General features: G+C 41.6%; 1 protein-coding gene across 1 annotated transcript; it reads right to left on the bottom strand.

Annotated features, from left to right (window-relative positions):
* Positions 1–417: 417 nt before the first annotated feature.
* On the bottom strand, positions 418–22,789 carry LOC135441642 (A-kinase anchor protein 8-like; the record flags this gene model as incomplete). The annotated part of the gene is made up of 7 exons (XM_064701197.1): positions 418–1,119; positions 5,497–5,592; positions 7,903–8,033; positions 9,710–9,815; positions 12,155–12,296; positions 17,666–17,777; positions 22,753–22,789. Coding segments are annotated over 7 exons (1,191 nt in total), but the record flags the coding sequence as incomplete, so codon positions are not given.
* Between the last annotated feature and the right edge of the window lie 359 nt (positions 22,790–23,148).

Here is a 23,148-nt window from a genome sequence, read left to right as displayed (position 1 = left end):
CCAAAAATCCGACTGGAATTCCCACAAAATCCCAGCTGGAAATTCCCAAAAAAATCCAAGAAAATTCCCTTTTTTTCCCAACAATTCCCAAAGAAATAAAAGAAAATTCCCAAAGAAATCCAACGAAATTCCCTTTTTTCCCCTAGAAATTCCCCCAAAAAAACCCAAATAAATTCTCTTTTTCCCTTGGGAATTCCCAAAAAATCCAAGGAAATTATGCCAGAAAATTCCCAAAGAAATCCAACAAAATTCCCAAAAAATCCAACAAAATTCTCTGGTTTTCCCATAAATTCCCAATGAAATCCAAAGAAATTCCCTTTTTTCCCAGAAATTCTCCAAGAAATCCCAGAAAATTCCTTTTTCCCCTCAGGAATTCCCAAAAAAACTTCCACAAAATTCCCTTTTTTTTCCTAGAAATTCCCAAAAAACCCAAGGAAATTCCCATTTTATCCCAAGAAATTCCCAAAAACCCAAGAAAATTCCCATTTTTTTCCAGGAATCCCCAGAATTTCCAGGATTTGGGGCCGTTCCGGGTCCTTTTCCCTGCAGGATTCACTCCTGGAACCTTCCAGAACTTTCCGGGACCTCCTCAGAATTTTGGGAAATTTGGGAAATTTGGGAATTTTGGGAATTTTCCCCCTCTGGGTTTGTCCCTGGTCCCTTTTGCTGCTTTTTGGCTGCTGAAATTTCCTCGGAATTTTCGTTTTCCTTGGAATTTTCCTCAGAATTTTCTGGATTTTTCTCAGAATTTTCCAGATTTTCTTCCAATTCTTCCAGATTTTCCTCAGAATCCTCAAAATTTTGGGGATTTTCCGTGGAATTTTCCAGATTTTCCTCCGGATTTTCCGTGGAATTTTCCTCAGGATTTTGGGGATTTTCTGTGGAGTTTTCCGGATTTTCCTCAGGATTTTGGGGGTTTTTCGTCGACTTTTCAGGATTTTCTTCAGGATTTTGGGGATTTTTCGTTGAATTTTCAGGATTTTGATGTTTTTCTGTGGGATTTTCAGGATTTTGGGGATTTTCCTCAGGATTTTGGGGATTCTCTGTTGGATTTTCCTCTCCTGCTCCTTCCTCCTGCTCCTCCTTTTCCTCAGCATCGTCCGTGAATGGATTTTCCCCCTGGAAAAAAGGGAAAAAATTCCCAAAATTTTCCCAAAATTCCCATTTGGAGCCTCCCTTTAAGGAATTCTCACCCCCCCAGTGCCTCAAATCCAGGAAAAAATGGGAATATTCCCAAAACTCACCATCAGAACTGCAAAATATTCCCTAAAAATCAAAAAATTCCCCAAAAAAAACTCCTCAAAACCTCAAAATATTCCCACAAAAAAACCCAAACTCAAAAATATTCCCAAAAACTCCTCAAAATTTCAAAATAATCCCAAAAAACCCCAAAATATTCCCAAAAATCCCCACCCAAAACCTCAAAATATTCCCACAACAGCAATTCCCAAAATATTCCCACAAAAACCCCAAAACTCTGCAATTTCCCTATAAAAATAAAATATTCCCAAAAAAAGCCCCAAACTCCAAAATACTCCCAAAAAAATCCACAAAAATCAAAAATATTCCCAAAAAACTCAAAAAATTCCCAAAAAAACTCCAAAACTTCCCAAGAAAACCCCAAAAATCTCCACCCAACCCCTCCAAAATTCCCAAAAAATTCCCAAAAATCCTCCCAAAAATCTCCTGAAAATTCCAAAAAAAACCCCTCCAAACCCCCCGAAAAAATCCAAAATATTCCCAGAAAGTCCCAAAAAAATTCCCCAAAAAAACCCCAAAATCTCCCCCAAACCCCTCAGAATTCCCAAAAATTCCCAAAAAATACCGCAAAACCCCAAAAATTCCCAATATCTCCTGAAAATTCCTAAAAAACCCCAAAAATCCAAAATATTCCCTGAAAACACCCCAAAATCCCCCCCAAATCCCTCAAAAATTCCCAAAAAATTCCCAAAAATCCCCAAACATCTCCTGAAAATCCCTTTAAAAATCCCACAAAACCCCTCAAAAATCCAAAATATTCCCCAAAAAATCCTAAAAAATTCCCCAAAAATACCCCAAAAATTCCCGAAAATTCCTGAAAATTCCTAAAAAAACTCCAAAAATCCAAAATGTTCCCTGAGAACACCCCAAAATCCCCCCAAACCCTCAAAATTCCCAAAATTCTCCTGAAAATTCCCAAAAAACCCCACAAAACCCCTCAAAAATCCAAAATATCCCCCAGAAACCCTTAAAAATTCCCAAAAACAACTCCAAAAAATTTCCACAGAAATTCTGGAATATATTCCCAAAAAACCCCCAAAATAACCACTGAAAAATCCAAAATATTTCCCAAAAACCCCCTAAAGTTCCAAAAAAACTCCCAAAAAAACCCCCTAAAAATTTCCCAAAAAATTCTCCAAAAAACCTCCTAACATTCCTAAAAATTCCCAAAGAAATTCTAGAATATATTCCCAAAAAAATCCCAAAATAACCGCTTAAAAATCCAAAAGATTTCCCAAAAATTCCCCAAAAAAATCCCTAAAAATTCCCAAAAAATTCCCAAAAACCCCTAAAAATTCCTAAAAAAATCCCCCAAAAACCTCCTAACATTCCTAAAAATTCCCAAAGAAATTCTGGAATATATTCCCAAAAAAACCCCAAAATAATCACTGAAAAATCCAAAATATTTCCCAAAAACCCCCTAAAGTTCCAAAAAAACTCCCAAAAAAACCCCCTAAAAATTCCCAAAAAATTCCCCAAAAAACCTCCTAACATTCCTAAAAATTCCCAAAGAAATTCTGGAATATATTCCCAAAAAAATCCCAAAATAACCGCTCAAAAATCCAAAGTATTTCCCAAAAATTCCCCAAAAAAATCCCTAAAAATTTCCCAAAAAATTCCCAAAGAAATTCCAAAATATTCCCAAAAAATCCCAAAATAACCGCTGAAAAATCCAAAATATTTCCCAAAAACCCCCCAAAAATTCCAAAAAAATCCAAAAATTCAAAAAAAAACCCCTAAAAATTCCCAAAAAAACCCTAAAATTCCCAAAAAATTCCCAAAGGAATTCCAAAATATTCCCAAAAAATCCCAAAATAACCCCTCAAAAATCCAAAATATTTCCCAAAAACCCCCTAAAAATTCCACAAAAACTCCCAAAAATTCCCTAAAAAAACCCCTAAAAATTCCCCAAAAAAAATCCCCCAAAAACCTCCCAACATTCCCAAAAATTCCCAAAGAAATTCTGGAATATATTCCCAAAAAAACCCAAAATAACTGCTCAAAAATCCAAAACATTTCCCCAAAACCCCCTAAAATTAGAAAAAAACTCCCAAAAATTCCAAAAAAAACCCCTAAAAATTCCCAAAAAATTCCCCAAAAAACCTCCTAACATTCCTAAAAATTCCCAAAGAAATTCTGGAATATATTCCCAAAAAAACCCCAAAAAAACAGCTCAAAAATCCAAAATATTTCCCAAAAAACCCCTAAAAATTCCAAAAAAACCTCCAAAAAATTCCCAATAAAATTCCTAAAAATTCCAAAAAAATTCCCAAAGAAATTCCAAAATATTCCCCAAAAGAACCCAAAATAACAGCTCAAAAATCCAAAATATCTCCCAAAAACCCCCTAAAATTCCAAAAAAAAACCCTAAAAATTCCCCCAAAAAACTCCCAACATTCCTAAAAATTCCCCAAAAATTCCCAAAAATCTCCTGAAAATTCCTAAAAAAACCCAAAAATCCCTTCAGAAATCCAAAATATTCCCTGAAAACACCCCAAAATCCCCCCCAAATCCCTCAAAAATTCTCAAAAAATTCCAAAAAAATTCTCAAAAAATCCCAAAATTCCCAAAAACCCCCAAAAAACAGCTCAAAAAATCCAAAATATTTCCCAAAAACCCCCTAAAAATTCCAAAAAACTCCAAAAAATTCCCATAAAAACCCTAAAAATTAAAAAAAAAATCCCCCAAAAACCTCCTAACATTCCCAAAAATTCCCAAAGAAATTCTGGAATATATTCCAAAAAAACCCCAAAATAACAGCCAAAAAATCCCAAAAAATTGCCCAAAAATTCCCCCAAAAAATCCCTAAAAATTCCCAAAAAATTCCCAAAGAAATTCCAAAACATTCCCAAAAATCCCAAAATAACCGCTCAAAAATCCAAAATGTTTCCCAAAAACCACCCAAAAATTCAAAAAAACCTCCCAAAAATTCCCAAAAAATTCCCCAAAAACCTCCTAACATTCCTAAAAATTCCCAAAGAAATTCTGAAATATTCCCAAAAAGAACCCAAAATAACCGCTGAAAAATCCAAAATATTTCCCAAAAAAACTCCCAAAAAAAACCCTAAAAATTCCCAAAAAAATCCCCCCAAAAACCTCCCAACATTCCCAAAAATTCCCAAAAAAACCCCAAAATAACAGCTCAAAAATCCAAAATATTTCCCAAAAAAACCCTAAAAATTCCAAAAAAACCTCCAAAAAATTCCCAAAAAAAACCCTAAAAATTCCCAAAAAACCTCCTAACATTCCCAAAAATTTCCACAGAAATTCTGGAATATATTCCCAAAAAAACCCCAAAATAACAGCTCAAAAATCCAAAATATTTCCCAAAAACCCCCTAAAAATTCCACAAAAACTCCCAATAATTCCCAACAAAAACCCTAAAAATTCCCAAAAAACCTCCCAACATTCCTAAAAATCCCCAAAGAAATTCTGGAATATATTCCCAAAAAAATCCCAAAGTAACCGCTCAAAAATCCAAAATATTTCCCAAAAACCCTCCAAAATTCCAAAAAAACTCCCAAAAATTCCCCAATAAAAACCCCTAAAAATTCCCAAAAAACCTCCCAACATTCCTAAAAATTCCCAAAGAAATTCTGGAATATATTCCCAAAAAAACCCCAAAAAAACAGCTCAAAAATCCAAAATATTTCCCAAAAAACCCCTAAAAATTCCAAAAAAACCTCCAAAAAATTCCCCAAAAAACCCCTAAAAATTCCCAAAAAAACTCCTAACATTCCAAAAAATTCCCCAAAAATTCCCAAAAATCTCCTGAAAATTCCTAAAAAAACCCAAAAATCCCTTCAGAAATCCAAAATATTCCCTGAAAACACCCCAAAATCCCCCCCCAAATCCCTCAAAAATTCCCAAAAAATTCCCCTAAACCTCTCAGAATCCCTAAAAAAATTCCCAAAAAAACCCACACAACCCCCTCAAAAATCCAAAATATCCCCCAGAAACTCCCAAAAAATTGCCCAGAAAAACCCCAGAAAACCCCGAAAAATTCCCAAGAAAAACCCCCAAAATCTCCCCCAAACCTCTCAAAATTCCCAAAAATTCCCAAAAATCCACCCCCAAAATTTCCAAAAATCTCCTGAAAATTCCTTCAAAAATCCAAAATATTCCGTGAAAACACCCCAAAATCCCCCCCAAATCCCTCAAAAATTCCAAAAAAAATCCCAAAAAATTCCCAAAATTCCTAAAATTCCCAAAATTCCCAAATTCCCGAATTCCCACCTGCAGGAAGCTCTGCAGTTTGCTGCTGATCAGTTTGTTGTTGAGGATGCTCCGCGCCACCGCCAGCGACGCTCGCTTGGATTGCTCCAGCATGGCCTGGAAATCGGGAATTCTCTGGGAATTCCGGAATTCCGGGAATTCCAGGGGGTTCCAGAAAATTCCAGGGGGTTGGGGGGGAAATTCCCAAAAAAATCCCAGGAAAAAGGGGCTGGGGATGGAAAATCAGGGAATTTTCTACAGGATTTTCCTGGGAATTCTGGGAATTTGGGGAATTCTGGGAATTCCAGGGGGGGTTCCAGAAAATTCCAGGGGGTTGGGAGGGAACTTCCCAAAAAAATCCCAGGGAAAAAGGGGCTGGGAGTGGAAAATCAGGGAATTTTCCAAGGGATTCTCCAGGGAATTTCAGGGGATTTTCCTGGGAATTCTGGGAATTTTGGGAATTCTGGGAATTCCAGGGGGGTTCCAGAAAATTCCAGGGGATTGGGGAGCAAATTCAGGAAAAATTCCCAAAAAAATCCCAGGGAAAAGGGGTTGGGGATGGAAAATCAGGGAATTTTCCAGGGGATTTTCCTGGGAATTCTGGGAATTTTGGGAATTCCAGGGGGTTGGGACACAAATTCAGGGAAATTCCCAAAAAAATCCCAGGGAAAAAAAGGGAATGGGGGTAGAAAATTGGAATTTTCCAGGGGATTTTCCTGGGAATTCTGGGAATTTGGGAATTCTGGGAATTCCAGGGGTGTTCTAGAAAATTCCAGGGGATTGGGGAGCAAATTCAGGAAAATTCCAAAAAAAATCCCAGGGAAAAAAGGGAATGGGAGTGGAAAATCAGGGAATTTTCTACAGGATTTTCCTGGGAATTCTGGGAATTTTGGGAATTCCGGGAATTCCAGGGGGTTGGGACACAAATTCAGGGAAATTCCCAAAAAAATCCCAGGGAAAAAAGGGGCTGGGAGTGGAAAATCAGAGAATTTTCCAGGGGATTTTCCTGGGAATTTGGGGAATTCTGGGAATTCCAGGGGGGTTCCAGAAAATTCCAGGGGGTTGGGGAGCAAATTCAGGGAAATTCCCAAAAAAAATCCCAGGAAAAAGGGGCTGGGAGTGGAAAATCAGGGAATTTTCCAGGGGATTTTCCTGGGAATTCTGGGAATTTCAGGAATTGTGGGAATTCCAAGGGATTTTCCAGGGAATTTTAGGGAATTCTGGGAATTCCAGGGGGTGTTCCAGGGGATTGGGGAACGAATCCAGGGAAAATCCCAAAATAATTCCCAGGAACAAAGGGGCTGGATGGATCCCAGTGTGAATTCCCAAGGTTTTTATGGATCCCAGTGGGAATTCCCAGAGTTTTTATGGATCCCAGTGGAATTCTCAGGGTTTTTATGGATCCCAGTGTAATTCCCAAGGTTTTTATGGATCCCAGTGTAATTCCCAGGATTTTGGGGTGGATCCCCCCAGGAATTCCCAGGATTTGGGTGGATCCGGGTGTAAATTCCCAGGATTTGGATGGATCCCAGTGGATCCCCCAGGTTTCCAGGTGGATCCTGGTGCACATTCCCAGAATGTTTGGGTGGATCCCAGCCAGAATTCCTGGGATTTGGATGGATCCCATCAGGAATTCCCAGGATTTGTGTGGATCCCAGTGGATCTCAGTGTAATTCCCAGTGTGAATTCCCAGGGTTTTTATGGATCCCAGTGTTATTCCCACATTTAAGAATGGATCCCAGTGCACATTCCCACATTTCAGGTGGATCCCAGTATAAATTCCAGGTTTTTTATGGATCTCAGGGATCCATCCCAGCTCACCCTGCGGTTGTGGCTGCGCTTGGGAGCTCTCAGGTGCCTCTGGATGGATCCCAGTGGATCCCAGTGCACATTCCCAGTATTATTCCCAGGTTTCAGGGTGGATCCCAGTATAATTCCCAGTACACTTTCCATTTCAGAGTGGATCCCGGTGTGAATTCCCACATTTCAGGTGGATCCCAGTGGATCCCAGTATAAATTCCCTGGGATTTTATGGATCCCAGTGTCATTCCCACATTTCAGGATGGATCCCATCTCACCCTGTGGTTGTGGCCGTGCTCGGGCGCTCTCAGGTGTCTCTGGATGGATCCCAGTGGATCCCAGTGCACATTCCCATGGTTTCAATGGATCCCAGGGCACATTCTCAGGGTTTCAATGGATCCCAGTACAAATTCCCAGGTTTTTTATGGATCTCAGGGATCCATTCCAGGCTCACCCTGCGGTTGTGGCCGTGCTCGGGTGCTCTCAGGTGTCTCTGGATGGATCCCCAGTGTGAATCCCCAGGGTTTCAATGGATACCATGGTGCATTCCCAGGGTTTCAATGGATCCCAGTATAATTCCCAGGGTTTTTATGGATCCCAGTGTGAATTCCCAGGTTTCAGGCTCACCCTGCGGTTGTGGCCGTGCTCGGGCGCTCTCAGGTGTCTCTGGATGGATCCCCAGTGCATGGGCAGCAGGAGGTCGCAGGCAGAGCAGTGAGCGGCCTCCACCCTGCGCACAAAGTGCTCCAGGCCCAGATCTGCAACAGGAACGGGATCAGGGAATGGGATCAGGGATTGGGATCTGGGAATGGGATTGGAGATCTGGGAATGGGATCAGGGAATGGGATTTGGGATCTGGGATCTGGGAATGGGATCTGGGATCCCCGTGCTCCAGGCCCAGCTCTGCAACAGGAACGGGATCAGGGATTGGGATCGGGGAATGGGATCAGAGATTGGGATTTGGGATCAGGGAATGGGATCAGGGATTGGGATCTGGGATTGGGATTTGGGATCCCCAGTGCTCCAGGCCCAGCTCTGGGAAACAGAAACTGGGATCAGGGATCTGGGAATGGGATTTGGGAATGGGATCAGGGAATGGGATTTGGGATCAGGGAATGGGATCAGGGAATGGGATTTGGGATCCCCAGTGCTCCAGGCCCAGCTCTGGAAACAGGAATGGGATCAAAAGGGATCAGGGATTGGGAACAGGGAATGGGATTTGGGATCCCCAGTGCTCCAGGCCCAGCTCTGGGGAACAGAAACTGGGATCAGGGAATGGGATCTGGGAATGGGAGCTGGGAATGGGATCTGGGATCAGGGAATGGCATTTGGGATCCTCAGTGCTCCAGGCCCAGCTCTGGGAACAGAAATTGGGATCAGGGATTGGGATCTGGGATTGGGATTTGGGATCTGGGATCTGGGATTGGGATCTGGGATCCCCAGTGCTCCAGGCCCAGCTCTGCAACAGGAACAGGATCAGAAATTGGGATCTGGGACCAGGGAATGGGATTTGGGATTGGGATTTGGGATCCCCAGAGCTCCAGACCCAGCTCTGGGAAACAGAAAATGGGATCAAGGAATCTGGGAATGGGATTTGGGATCAGGGATTGGGATCAGGGATTTGGGATTGGGATCTGGGATCCCCAGTGCTCCAGGCCCAGCTCTGCAACAGGAACGGGAACAGGGAATCTGGGAATGGGATCAGGGAATGGGATTTGGGATTGGGATTTGGGATCAGGGAATGGGATCTGGGACCCCCAGTGCTCCAGGGCCAGGTCTGCAACAGGAACAGGATCTGGGACTGGGATCTGGAAATGGAATCTGGGATTGGGATTTGGGATCCTCAGTGCTCCAGGACCAGGTCTGGGAACAGAAATTGAGATCTGGGATTGGGATCAGGGATTGGGATTGGCAATGGGATCCGGAATGGGATTTGGATCAGGGATTGGGATCAGGGATCCCAGTGCTCCAGGCCCAGCTCTGGGAAACAGAAAATGGGATTTGGGATCTGGGATCTGGGATCACGGAATGGGGTGAATTCCCCAAATCCTGCTGGGGATGCCCCAGATCCCATTCCCAGCCCCATTCCTGGGATTTTTGGGGTTTTGGGTACTCTGGGTCAGGTCCTGCTTCCTCTGGATCTCCCATTCCCAGATCCCATTCCCAGCCCCATTCCTGGGGTTTTGGGATATTTTGAGATATTTTTGGGATATTTTTGGGGTATTTTTGGGGTATTTTTGGTGTATTTTTGGGGATATTTTTGCTGTATTTTTGGGGCATTTTGGGGTTATTTTTGGGATATTTTTGCTGTATTTTTGGGGATATTTTTGGTGTATTTTTGGGGATATTTTTGGGGTATTTTTGGGACATTTTTGGGATATTTTGGGGGATATTTTGGGGCATTTTTGGGGTATTTTTGGGGTGTTTTGGGTACCCTGGGTGAGGTCCTGCTCCCTGTGGATCTGCTGGATGACGGCGTTGATGTCCCGGATCCCGCGGCGCCGCTCCTCCGTCTTCCGCGTCTTGTTGGCCACGTACTCCTGGGGGAATCCTTGGGATCAGCATCCCAAAAATCCCCGGGATCATCCCAAAAATCCCCGGGAATTATCCCAAACATCCACGGGAATTATCCCAAAAATCCCCGGGAATTATCCCAAACATCCACGGGAATTCCTTGGGATCAGCATCCCAAAAATCCCCAGGAATTATCCCAAAAATCCACGGGAATTCCATGGGATCATCCCAAAAATCCATGGGAATTATACCAAAAATCCCCAGGAATTATCCCAAACATCCACGGGAATTATCCCAAAAATCCATGGGAATTATCCCAAAAATCCACAGGAATTCCATGGGATCAGCATCCCAAAAATCCCCGGGAATTATCCCAAAAATCCATGGGAATTATCCCAAAAATCCCCAGGCATTCCCTGAGATCAACATCCCAAAAAACCATGGGAATTATCCCAAAAATCCCCGGCAATTATCCCAAAAATCCCCGGCAATTATCCCAAAAATCCCCAGGAATTATCCCAAAACTCCACAGGAATTATCCCAAAAACCCACGGGATCATCCCAAAAATCCCCAGGAATTATCCCAAAATTCCACAGGAATTATCCCAAAAATCCATGGGAATTATCCCAAAAATCCACGGGAATTCCATGGGATCAGCATCCCCAAAACCCATGGGAATTATCCCAAACATCCCTGGGAATTATCCCAAAATTCCACAGGAATTCCATGAGATCAGCCTCCCAAAAATCCATGGGAATTATCCCAAAAATCCCCAGGAATTATCCCAAAAAACCATGGGAATTCCATGGGATCAGCATCCCAAAATTCCCCGGGAATTATCGCAAAAACCCATGGGAATTCCATGGGATCAGCATCCCAAAAATCCCTGGGAGTTCCAGGAAAAAGCAGCAAAAGGAAAGGAAGAAGAGGATAAGGAGGAAGAAAAGGAGAAAGAAGAAGAGGAGGAGGAGGAAGGTGAGGCTGAAGGCACCTGCAGGAACTGGGCTGTCTGGGGGAACCCTAACCCTAACCCTGGTCCCCATGAACTGGAAATGGGAAATGGGGAAAAGGGAAAGCAGGAAAAGGAAAAGCAGGAAAAGGAGAGGAAGAGGAGGAGGAGGAGGAGGAGGAAGAGGAAGAGGAGGATGAGGAAAGTGAGGCCGAAGGCACCTGCAGGAACTGGGCTGTCTGCTGGGGCAGTTTGGTGCCCATGAACTGGAAATGGGAAATGGGAAATCAGGAAAAGGAAAAGCAGGAAAAGCAGGAAAAGGAGGAAGAAGAGGAAGAGGAGGAAGAGGAGGAGGATGAGGAAGGTGAGGCCGAAGGCACCTGCAGGAACTGGGCTGTCCGGGCCGGCAGCCGCGCCCCCACGAACTGGAAATGGGAAATGGGAAATAGGAAATCAGGAAAAGCAGGGAAAGGAAAGGAAGAAGAGGAAGAAGAGGAGGAGGAAGGTGAGGCCGAAGGCACCTGCAGGAACTGGGCCATCTGGGGGGACAGCCTGGAGCTGAACTGGAAATGGGGAGAGGGGAATCAGGAAAAGGAAAAGCAGGAAAAGGAGAGGAAGAGGAGGAGGAAGGATGAGGAAGAGGAGGAAGAGGAGGATGAGGATGAGGAAGAAGAGGAGGAAGGTGAGGCCGAAGGCACCTGCAGGAACCGGGCCATTCGGGGTGGCAGCTGTGCCCCCACGAACTGGAAATGGGAAATCAGGAAAAGGAAAAGCAGGAAAAGGAGAGGAAAAGGAGGAGGAAGAGGAAGAGGAGGAGGATGAGGAAGGTGAGGCCGAAGGCACCTGCAGGAACTGGGCCGGCAGCCGCGCCCCCACGAACTGGAAATGGGAAATGGGAAATGGGAAATCAGGAAAAGGAGAGGAGGATGAGGATGAGGAGGATGAGGAGGATGAGGATGAGGCCGAAGGCACCTGCAGGAACTGGGCCGTCCGGGCCGGCAGCCGCGCCCCCACGAACCGGAAATGGGAAATCAGGAAAAGCAGGGAAAGGAGAGGAGGAGGAGGATGAGGATGAGGAGGATGAGGAAGATGAGGAAGATGAGGAAGATGAGGAAGGCACCTGCAGGAACTGGGCCGTCCGCGCCGGCAGCCGCGCCCCCACGAACTGGAAATGGGAAATGGGGAATCAGGAAAAGCAGGGAAAGGAGAGGAGGAGGATGAGGATGAGGAAGATGAGGAAGATGAGGAAGATGAGGAGGATGAGGCCGAAGGCACCTGCAGGAACTGGGCCGTCCGCGCCGGCAGCCGCGCCCCCACGAACTGGAAATGGGAAATGGGAAATGGGGAATCAGGAAAAGCAGGAAAAGGAGAGGAAGAGGAGGAAGAGGAGGAGGAGGAGGGTGAGGCCGAAGCACCTGCAGGAACTGGGCTGTCCGGGCCGGCAGCCGCGCCCCCACGAACCGGAAATGCTCCTGGTGGAATTTGCTCTCCAGGTGCTGCCGGATCTCGTCCTCAAAGAACGTCCGGAACTTGCAGAGAGAGCAAACGAACTGGATCCTGCGGGGAATAATGGGGATTAGGGGGGAATAATGGGGGAATAATGGGGAAATTATGGGGAAATTATGGGGAAATTATGGGGAAAATATGGGGAAATTATGGGGAAAAATTGGGGAAAATAATGGGGAAAATATAGGGAAAATTGGGAAATATAATGGGGAAAATATGGGGAAAATTATGCGGAAAATGGGGAAAATTGTGGGGGAAAATAATGGGAAAATATGGGGAAAATTCAGGAATATAATGGGGAAAATTATTGGGAAAAAATGGGGAAAATTGGAGAAAATAATGGGGAAAAATTGGGGGAAATTATAGGAAAATAATGGGGAAAATGGGGAAATAATGGGGAAAATTTTGGTGGAAATTATGGGGAAAAATCGGGGAAAATTGGAGAAAATAATGGGGAAAATTGGGGGAAATGAGGAAAAATATTGGGAAAAATGGGGAAAATAATGGGGAAAAACAATGGAGAAAATGGGGAAAATTATGGGAAAAAATTGGGAAAATTGTGGGGAAAATATGGGGAAAAATAATGGGGAAAAATGGGTAAAATTATGGGGAAAATAATGGGGAAAATGGGGAAAATTGTGCGGAAAATGGGGAAAATTGTGGGGGAAAATAATGGGGAAAATATGGGGAAAATTCAGGAATATAATGGGGAAAATTATTGGGAAAAATTGGGGAAAATTGGAGAAAATAATGGGGAAAATTGGGGGGAAATGGGGAAAAATAATGGGGAAAATAATGGGGAAAATAATGGGGGAATTATGAGGAAAATGGGGAAAATTATGGGGAAAAATTGGAGAAATTATGGGGAAAAATAATGAGGGGAAATGAGGAAAATGGGGAAAAATAATGGGGGAAAATGGGGAAAATTATGGGGAAAATATAGGGGAAATTGAGAAAAATAATGGGGAAAAATTGGGGAAAATAATGGGGAAAATTGTTGGGAAAATATGGGGAAAATTCAGGAATATAATGGGGAAAAATGAGGGAAGTAATGGGGAAAATTATGGGGAAAAATTGGGGAAAATAATGGGGAAAATTTGGGGGAAAATTGTGGGGAAAATAATGGGGAAAAATGGGGAAAATGAGGAAAATTATGGGGAAATTATGGGGGAAAATTGGGGAAAATTGGGGAAAAATAATGGGGGAAATGGGGAAAAATAGTGGGGGAAAATGGGGGGAAATGGGGAAAAATAATGGGGGAAATGGAGGAAAATAATGGGGAAATTATGGGGGAAAATAATGGGGAAATTATGGGGAAAATGGGGAAAAATGGGGGGAAAATGGGGAAAATTATGGGGAAAATAATGGGGGAAAATTGGGGAAATTGTGGGGAAAAATTGGGGAAAAATTGGGGGAAATTGGGGAAAATTCAGGAATATAATGGGGAAAAATTATTGGGAAAAATCGGGGAAAATTGGAGAAAATTATGGGGAAAAATTGGGGGAAAACGAGGAAAATTATGGGGAAAATAATGGGGAAAATTGTGGGGAAAATGGGGGAAAATGGGGAAAATTATGGGGAAAAATCGGGGAAAATTATGGGGAAATGGGGAAAATTGTGGGGGAAATTATGGGGAAAGTAATGGGGAAAAATTGGGGGAAAATAATGGGGAAAAATTGGGGAAAATTGGAGAAAATTTGGGGAAAATATGGGGAAAATTCGGGAATATAATGGGGAAAATAGGGGAAAAATAATGGGAAAATGGGGAAAAATATGGGGAAATTAATGGGAAAATTATGGGGAAAGTAATGGGGAAAGTAATGGGGAAAATTATGGGGAAAATTGGGGAAAAATTGGGGAAAATTATGGGGAAAAATTGGGGAAAATTGTGGGGAAAATAGGGGAAAAATAATGGGGAAAAATAGGGAAAAGTATGGGGGAAAATTGGAGAAAACAATGGGGAAAATTTGGGAAAATTGGGGAAAATTATGGGGAAAGTAATGGGGAAAATATGGGGAAAAATTGGGAAAATATTGGGGGAAAATTGGAAGAAAATTGGGGGAAATATGGGGAAATTATGGGGAAAATATGGGGAAAATTCAGGGAAATTATGGGGGAATTATGGGGGAAATTTGGGGAAAATTTGAGAGAATTATGGGGAAAATTGGGGGGAAATTGGAGGGAATTATGGGGAAAATATGGGGAAAATTATGGGGGAAATATGGGGGAAAATTGGGGAAAATTATGGGGGAAAATTGGGGGAATGGGGAAAATTTGGGAAAAATAATGGGGGAAAATGGGGAAAATTATGGGGAAAAATGGGGAAAATAATGGGGAAAAATAATGGGGAAAATATGGGGAAAATTCAGGAATATAATGGGGAAAAATGGGGAAAATTATGGGGAAAATAACAGGGAAATGGGGAAAATTATGGGGAAAATTGGAGAAAAATAATGGGGAAAATGGGTAAAATTATGGGGAAAAATCGGGGAAAATTATGGGGAAAATGGGGAAAATTGTGGGGGAAATTATGGGGAAAATTATGGGGAAAAAATGGGGAAAATCAGAGAAAAAATGGGGAAATTATGGGGAAAATATGGGGAAAATATGGGGAAAAATCGGGGGAAATTATGGGGAAAATACGGAAAATTGTGGGGAAAAATTGGGGAAATTATGGGGAAAAATTGGAGGAAAACAAGGAAAAATAATGGGGAAAAATTGGGGGAAAATAATGGGGAAAATTGTGGGGGAAAATATGGGGAAAGTAATGGGGAAAAAAATGGGGAAATTAAGGGGGAAAATTGGGGGGAAAAGGAGAAAATTATGGGGAAAAATTGGGAAAAGTAATGGGGAAAATGGGGACAATTGGAGAAAATAATGGGGGAAAATGGGGGGAAATTGGGGAAAATTATGGGGAAAATAATGGGGAAAATTGTGGGGGAAAATAATGGGGAAAAATATGGGGAAAATTGGGGAAAATAATAGGTAAAAATGGGGAAATTGATGGGGAAAATTCGGGAAAATTATGGGGAAAAATAATGGGGAAAATGGGGAAATTATGGGGAAAAATTGGGAAAAAATAATGGGGAAAAATTGGGGGGAAATAATGGGGAAAAATCGGGGAAAATTGGAGAAAATAATGGTGAAAAATTGGGGGAAAATGAGGAAAAATTATGGGGAAAAATTGGGGAAAATAATGGGGAAAATGGGGAAAATTGTGGGGGAAAATAATGGGGAAAATTATGGGGAAAATTCAGGAATATAATGGGGAAAAATGTGGAAAATTATGGGGAAAATTATGGGGAAAAATTGGGGAAAGTAACGGGCAAAATTATGGGGAAAATTGGGGAAAATTATGGGGAAAAATGGGGAAAATGGGGAAAATAATGGGGAAAATTATGGGGAAAAATTGGGGGAAAATGAGGAAAAATAATGGGGAAAAATGGGGAAAATAATGGGGAAATTAAGGGGGAAAATTGGGGGGAAAAATGAGGAAAAATATTGGGGAAAAATGGGGAAAACAATGGGGAAAAATTGGGGAAAATTGGAGAAAATAATGGGGAAAATTGGGGGGAAATGGGGAAAAATAATGGGGAAAAATTGGAGAAAATTATGGGAAAAATTGGAGAAATTATGGGGAAAAACAATGGGGGAAAATGGGGAAAATTGTGGGGGAAATTGAGAAAAAATAATGGGGAAAACCCGGGGGAAATAATGGGAAAATGGGGAAAATTGTGGGGGAAAATAATGGGGAAAATATGGGAAAAAATGGGGAAAGTAATGGGGAAAATTATAGGGAAAATGGGGAAATTATGGGGAAAAAATGGGGGAAAATAATGGGGAAAAATTGGGGGGAAATTATGGGGAAAATAGGAGAAAATAATGGTGAAAAATTGGGGGAAAATGAGGAAAAATTATGGGGAAAAGATAATGGGGAAAAATTTGGGACAATTGGGGAAAAATAATGGGGAAAATAATGGGGAAAATTATGAGGAAAATGGGGAAAATTATGGGGAAAAATTGGAGAAATTATGGGGAAAAATAATGAGGGGAAATGAGGAAAATTATGGGGAAAATATGGAGGAAATTATGGGGGAAAATTGGGGGAAAATGAGGAAAAATAATGGGGAAAACCCGGGGGAAATAATGGGGAAAATGGGGAAAATTGTGGGGGAAAATAATGGGGAAAATATGGGAAAAAATGGGGAAAGTAATGGGGAAATTATAGGGAAAATGGGGAAATTATGGGGAAAAATTGGGGAAAATTATGGGGACAATTGGAGAAAATTATTGGGAAAAAATTGGGGGAAAATGAGGAAAAATAATGGGAAAAAATTGGGGACAATTGGGGAAAAATAATGGGGAAAAATCGGGTAAAATTATGGGGAAAATGGGGTAAAATATGGGGAAATTATGGGGAAAATGAGGAAATTGATGGGGAAAATTTGGGAAAATAATGGGGAAAATATGGGGAAAAATTTGGGGGAAATTATGGGGAAAAATTTGGGGGAAATTATGGGGAAAAATTGTGAAAAATGGGAATGGAGAACATGGAAATTAGGAAAATAATGGGAAAAATGGAGGAAATAATGGGGGAAATAATGGGGAAAAGGGGAATGGGAAACAGGAAAAAAATCCATTAAAAAGGGTAAAAAATCCCTAAAAAATCAGAAATATTCCCTAAAAAAAGAGAGGGGGAATCTCTAAAAATGGGAAAATATTCCCAAAAAAGGGGAAATATTCCCTAAAAAGTGGAAAAATCCCAACAAAAAGGGGAAAAAAATCCCTAAGAAAGCAGAAATGTTTCCTAAAAAGGGTAAATATTCCCAAAAAGGGGAAAAATCCCTAAAAAAGGAAAAAAAATCCCTAAAAAATGGGAAAATTCCCTAAAAAAGGGAAAAATCAATTAAAAAGCTGAAATATTCCCTAAAAATGGGGAAAAAGTCCCTAAAAAAGGGGGGGAGGGAAATCCTAAAAAAAAAGGGAAATATTCCCAAAAAAAAGGAAAAAAATCCCTAAAAAAAAGAAAAAAAATCCATTTAAAAGGTGAAATATTCCCTAAAAAAGGAGGGGAAAACTCCTAAAAAATCAGAAATATTCCCTAAAAAAATGGGGGAATCTGTAAAAAATGAGGAAAATGTGGAAAAATGGGAAAATTCCCAAAAAAAAAGGGAAATATTCCCGAAATAAGTGCAAAAAAATCCCTAAAAAAAGGAAAAAAAATCCATTTAAAAGGTGAAATATTCCCTAAAAAAAAGAAAAAAAATCCATTTAAAAGGTGAAATATTCCCTAAAAAAGGAGGGAAAAGCTCCTAAAAAATCAGAAATATTCCCTAAAAAATGGAGGAATCTCTAAAAAATGAGGAAAATCTGGAAAAAAGGGAAAATTCCCAAAAAAAAGGGAATTTGGGGATTTTCACCTCTCGACCATGCGGTCCCGGTGCCGCCTCTTCTGCCGCTCCTGGGATTTCCTCGGGAGCTTCGGCCTCGGCTGGGAAAGCTCCGAATTCTCCTCGGGATTGCTCAGGGCCCCTGGGAAATTTGGGAAATTCGGGAATTTCACTGGGAATCCAGCGAAAATCCAGCTCAAAATCTCAGGGATTCAGCCCCAAATTCCAGGAATTGCAAGGCAAGGAAATCAGGTCAAATTCCAATGGAATTCCGATCAAAAAATCCCAGGAAATTCAACCCAAAAATCCCAAAAAATCCAACACAAAAATCCCAAGAAAATTCAAAATCCCAGGAAATCCAACCCAAATTCCAATGAAATTCCGGCCCAAAAATCCCAAAAAATCCAACGCAAAAATCCCAAGGAAATTTAAAATCCCAGGGAATCCAACCCAAAATCCAACCCTAAATCCAGGAAATCGGCCCAGATTCCCAGGAATTCCAACTCTGAATCCAAGGAAATCCAACCCAAAAATCCCAAGGAAATTCAAAATCCAGGAATTCCGACCCAAAATTCCAAAGAAATCAGTCCAAAAATCCCAGGAAATCCAACCAAAATTCCAAAGGAGTCAGTCCAAATATCCAAGGAAATTCCAGCCCAAAAATCCAAGGGAATCCAACCCAAAATCCAACCCTAAATCCCAGGAAATTGGCCCAAATTCCAGGAATTCCAACTCTGAATCCAAGGAAATCCAAGCCAAAATCTCAGGGATCAGGCCAAAATCCCAGGAAATCATCCCAAGAAAATCCAACCCAAAATCTCAGGGATCAGGCCAAAATTCCAGGAATTCCAACCCCAAATTCCAAAGAAAGGAACTCAAATATCCAAGGAAATTCAACCCAAAATCCAAGGAATTCAGCCCAAAATCCAACCCAAAATCTCAGGGAATCAGCCCAAAATTCCAGGAATTCCAAGCCAAGGAAATCAGGCCAAATTCCAATGGAATTCCAGCCCAAAAATCCCAAAAAATTCAACACAAAAATCCCAAGAAAATGCAAAATCCAGGAATTCCAACCCCAAATTCCAAAGGAATCAATCCAAATATCCAAGGAAATCCAACCCAAAATTCCAAAGAAATCAGTCCAAATTCCAATGAAAATCCAGCCCCAAATCCCAGGGAATCCAACCCAAAATCCAACCCTAAATCCCAGGAAATCGGCCCAAAATCCCAGGAATTCCAACTCGAAAATCCAAGGAAATCCAACCCAAAATCTCAGGAATCAGCCCAAAATTCCAGGAATTCCAAGCCGAGGAAATCAGGCCAAATTCCAATGGAATTCCAGTCAAAAAATCCCAGGAAATCCAACCCAAAATTCCAAAGAAATCAGTCCAAATTCCAGGAATTCCAAGGCAAGGAAATCAGGCCAAATTCCAATGGAATTCCAACCCAAAAATCCCAGGAAATCCAACACAAAATCCCAAGGAAATTCAAAATCCAGGAATTCCGACCCAAAATTCCAAAGAAATCAGTTCAAAAATCCCAAGGAAATTCAACCCAAAATTCCAAAGAAATCAGTCCAAATTCCAATGGAATTCCAGCCCAAAATCCCAGGAAATTCAACCCAAAAATCCCAAAAAATCCAACACAAAAATCCCAAGGAAATTCAAATGCCAGGAAATCCAACCCAAATTCCAATGAAATTCCAGCCCCAAATCCCAGGGAATGCAACCCAAAATCCAACCCAAAATCCCAGGGAATCGGCCCAAAATTCCAGGAATTTCAAGCCGAGGAAATCCAACCCAAATTCCAATGGAATTCCAGCCCAAAAATCCCAGGAAATTCAGCCCAAAAATCCCAAAAAATCCAACCCAAAAATCCCAAGGAAATTCAAAATCCCAGGAAATCCAACCCAAATTCCAAAGGAATCAGCCCAAATATCCAATGAAATTCCAGCCCAAAAATCCCAAGAAATCCAACCCAAAAATCCCAAGGAAATTCAAAATCCCAGGAAATCCAACCCAAATTCCAATGAAATTCCAGCCCCAAATCCCAGGGAATCCAACCCAAAATCCAACCCTAAATCCCAGGAAATCGGCCCAAATTCCAGGAATTCCAACTCTGAATCCAAGGAAATCCAACCCAAAATCTCAGGGATTCAGCCCAAAATTCCAGGGAATTCCAAGCCGAGGAAATCAGGCCAAATTCCAATGGAATTCTGGCCCAAAAATCCCAAGAAATCCAACACAAAAATCCCAAGAAAATTCAAAATGCCAGGAAATCCAACCCAAATTCCAAAGAAATCAGCCCAAATATCCAAGGAAATTCCAGCCCAAAAATCCCAGGGAATCCAACCCAAAATCCAACCCTAAATCCCAGGAAATCCAACCCCAAATTCCAGGAATTCCAACTCTGAATCCAAGGAAATCCAACCCCAAATTCCAGGAATTCCAACTCTGAATCCAAGGAAATCCAACCCAAAATCCCAAGGATTCAGCCCAAAATTCCAGGAAATCATCCCAAGGAAATCCAACCCAAAATCCCAGGGATCAGCCCAAAATTCCAGGAATTCCAACCCTAAATTCCAAAGAAAGGAGCCCAAATATCCAAGGAAATTCAACCCAAAATCCAAGGAATCCAGCCCAAAATCCAACCCAAAATCCCAGGGATTCAGCCCAAAATTCCAGGAATTCCAAGCCAAGGAAATCAGGCCAAATTCCAATGGAATTCCAGCCCAAAAATCCCAAAAAATTCAACACAAAAATCCCAAGGAAATTCAACCCAAAATTCCAAAGAAATCAGTCCAAATATCCAAGGAAATCCAACCCAAAATTCCAAAGAAATCAGTCCAAATTCCAATGAAAATCCAGCCCCAAATCCCAGGGAATCCAACCCAAAATCCAACCCTAAATCCCAGGAAATTGGCCCAAATTCCAGGAATTCCAACTCTGAATCCAAGGAAATCCAAGCCAAAATCTCAGGGATTCAGCCCAAAATTCCTGGAATTCCAAGCCAAGGAAATGAGGCCAAATTCCAATGGAATTCCAGCCCAAAAGTCCCAGGAAATCCAACCCAAAATTCCAAAGAAATCAGTCCAAATTCCAGGAATTCCAAGGCAAGGAAATCAGGCCAAATTCCAATGGAATTCCAGCCCAAAAATCCCAGGAAATCCAACACAAAATCCCAAGGAAATTCAAAATCCAGGAATTCCGACCCAAAATTCCAAAGAAATCAGTTCAAAAATCCCAGGAAATTCAGCCCAAATTCCAAAGAAATCAGGCCAAATTCCAATGGAATTCCAGCCCAAAAATCCCAGGAAATTCAACCCAAAAATCCCAAAAAATCCAACACAAAAATCCCAAGAAAATTCAAAATCCCAGGAAATCCAACCCAAATTCCAAAGAAATTCCAGCCCCAAATCCCAGGGAATCCAACCCAAAATCCAACCCAAAATCTCAGGGATTCAGCCCAAAATTCCAGGAATTCCAAGCCAAGGAAATCCAACCCAAATTCCAATGGAATTCCAGCCAAAAATCCCAGGAAATTCCAGCCCAAAAATCCCAAAAAATCCAACCCAAAAATCCCAAGGAAATTCAAAATCCCAGGAAATCCAACCCAAATTCCAAAGGAATCAGCCCAAATATCCAATGAAATTCCAGCCCAAAAATCCGAAAAAATCCAACCCAAAAATCCCAAGGAAATTCAAAGTCCCAGGAAATCCAACCCTAAATTCCAATGAAATTCCAGCCCCAAATTCCAGGGAATCCAACCCAAAATCCAACCCTAAATCCCAGGAAATCGGCCCAAAATCCCAGGAATTCCAACTCTGAATCCAAGGAAATCCAACCCAAAATCTCAGGGAATCAGCCCAAAATTCCAGGAATTCCAAGCCGAGGAAATCAGGCCAAATTCCAATGGAATTCCAGCCCAAAAATCCCAAGAAATCCAACACAAAAATCCCAAGAAAATTCAAAATGCCAGGAAATCCAACCCAAATTCCAAAGAAATCAGCCCAAAATCCCAGGAAATTCCAGCCCCAAATCCCAGGAAATCCAACCCAAAATCCAACCCTAAATCCAGGAAATCCAACCCCAAATTCCAGGAATTCCAACTCTGAATCCAAGGAAATCCAACCCCAAATTCCAGGAATTCCAACTCTGAATCCAAGGAAATCCAACCCAAAATCCCAAGGATTCAGCCCAAAATTCCAGGAAATCATCCCAAGGAAATCCAACCCAAAATCCCAGGGATCAGCCCAAATTCCAGGAATTCCAACCCCAAATTCCAAAGAAAGGAACTCAAATATCCAAGGAAATTCAACCCAAAATCCAAGGAATCCAGCCCAAAATCCAACCCAAAATCTCAGGGATTCAGCCCAAAATTCCAGGAATTCCAAGGCGAGGAAATCCAACCCAAATTCCAATGGAATTCCAGCCCAAAAATCCCAAAAAATTCAACGCAAAAATCCCAAGGAAATTCAAAATGCCAGGAAATCCAACCCAAATTCCAATGGAATTCCAGCTCAAAAATCCCAGGAAATTCAACCCAAAATTCCAAAGGAATCAGTCCAAATATCCAATGGAATTCCAGCCCAAAAATCCCAAAAAATCCAACACAAAAATCCCAAGGAAATTCAAAATCCCAGGAAATCCAACCCCAAATTCCAAAGGAATCAATCCAAATATCCAAGGAAATCCAACCCAAAGTGCCAGGAAATGAGCCCAAAATCCAACCCTAAATTCCAGGGAATTATCCCAAAATTCCAAGAAAATCCAGCCCAAAAATTCCAAAGCATTCCAGCTTGAAACCCCAGGGAATCAGCCCAAAATCCCAGGATTTTTAAACTGGAAATATCCAGGATTCAGCCCCAAATCCCAGGGAATCCACCCCTAAATTCCAAAGAAATCCAAAATCCCAGGAAATCCAACCCAAAATTCCAGGAAATTCAAAATCCCAGGAAATCCAACCCAAAATTCCAGGGAATCCAGCCCCAAATCCAAAGATATCCCAAGAAATTCAACCCAAAAATCCCAAGAAATCCAACACAAAAATCCCAAGAAAATTCAAAATGCAAAATTTCAAAATTCAAAATGGAATTTTCCCCAGAATTCCCAACTCACCTTTCTCAGAATCTCTTCCCTCCTCATCCTCCCCTTCCTGAAAAACCAAAAAATTCAGGAATTTTCAAATCCCAAAAATTTCCCTCCCTGAAATTCCAAAATTTCTCTTCCTCAAATCCCAAAATTCCAGAATTTCCCTCCATGAAATCCCAAAATTTCTCTTCCAGAAATCCCAAAAATCCCAAAATTTACCTTCCAGAAATCCCAAAATTTCAGAATTTCCCTCCCTGAAATTCCAAATTTCCAAAGTTTTCCTTCCAGAAATCCCAAAATCCAAAAATTTCCCTTCCTGAAATCCCAAATTTCCTTCCCCAGATACCAAAATTCCAGAATTTCCCTCCCTGAAATCTCAAAATTCCAGAATTTTCCTCCCTTATATCCCAAAATCCCAAAATT

Source organism: Zonotrichia leucophrys, unplaced genomic scaffold, assembly GCF_028769735.1.
Source record: "Zonotrichia leucophrys gambelii isolate GWCS_2022_RI unplaced genomic scaffold, RI_Zleu_2.0 Scaffold_395_47462, whole genome shotgun sequence".
Taxonomy (NCBI): domain Eukaryota; kingdom Metazoa; phylum Chordata; class Aves; order Passeriformes; family Passerellidae; genus Zonotrichia; species Zonotrichia leucophrys.
The sequence above is the reverse complement of the archived record's forward strand: the minus strand, read 5'-3'. Positions and strand labels throughout refer to the sequence as shown.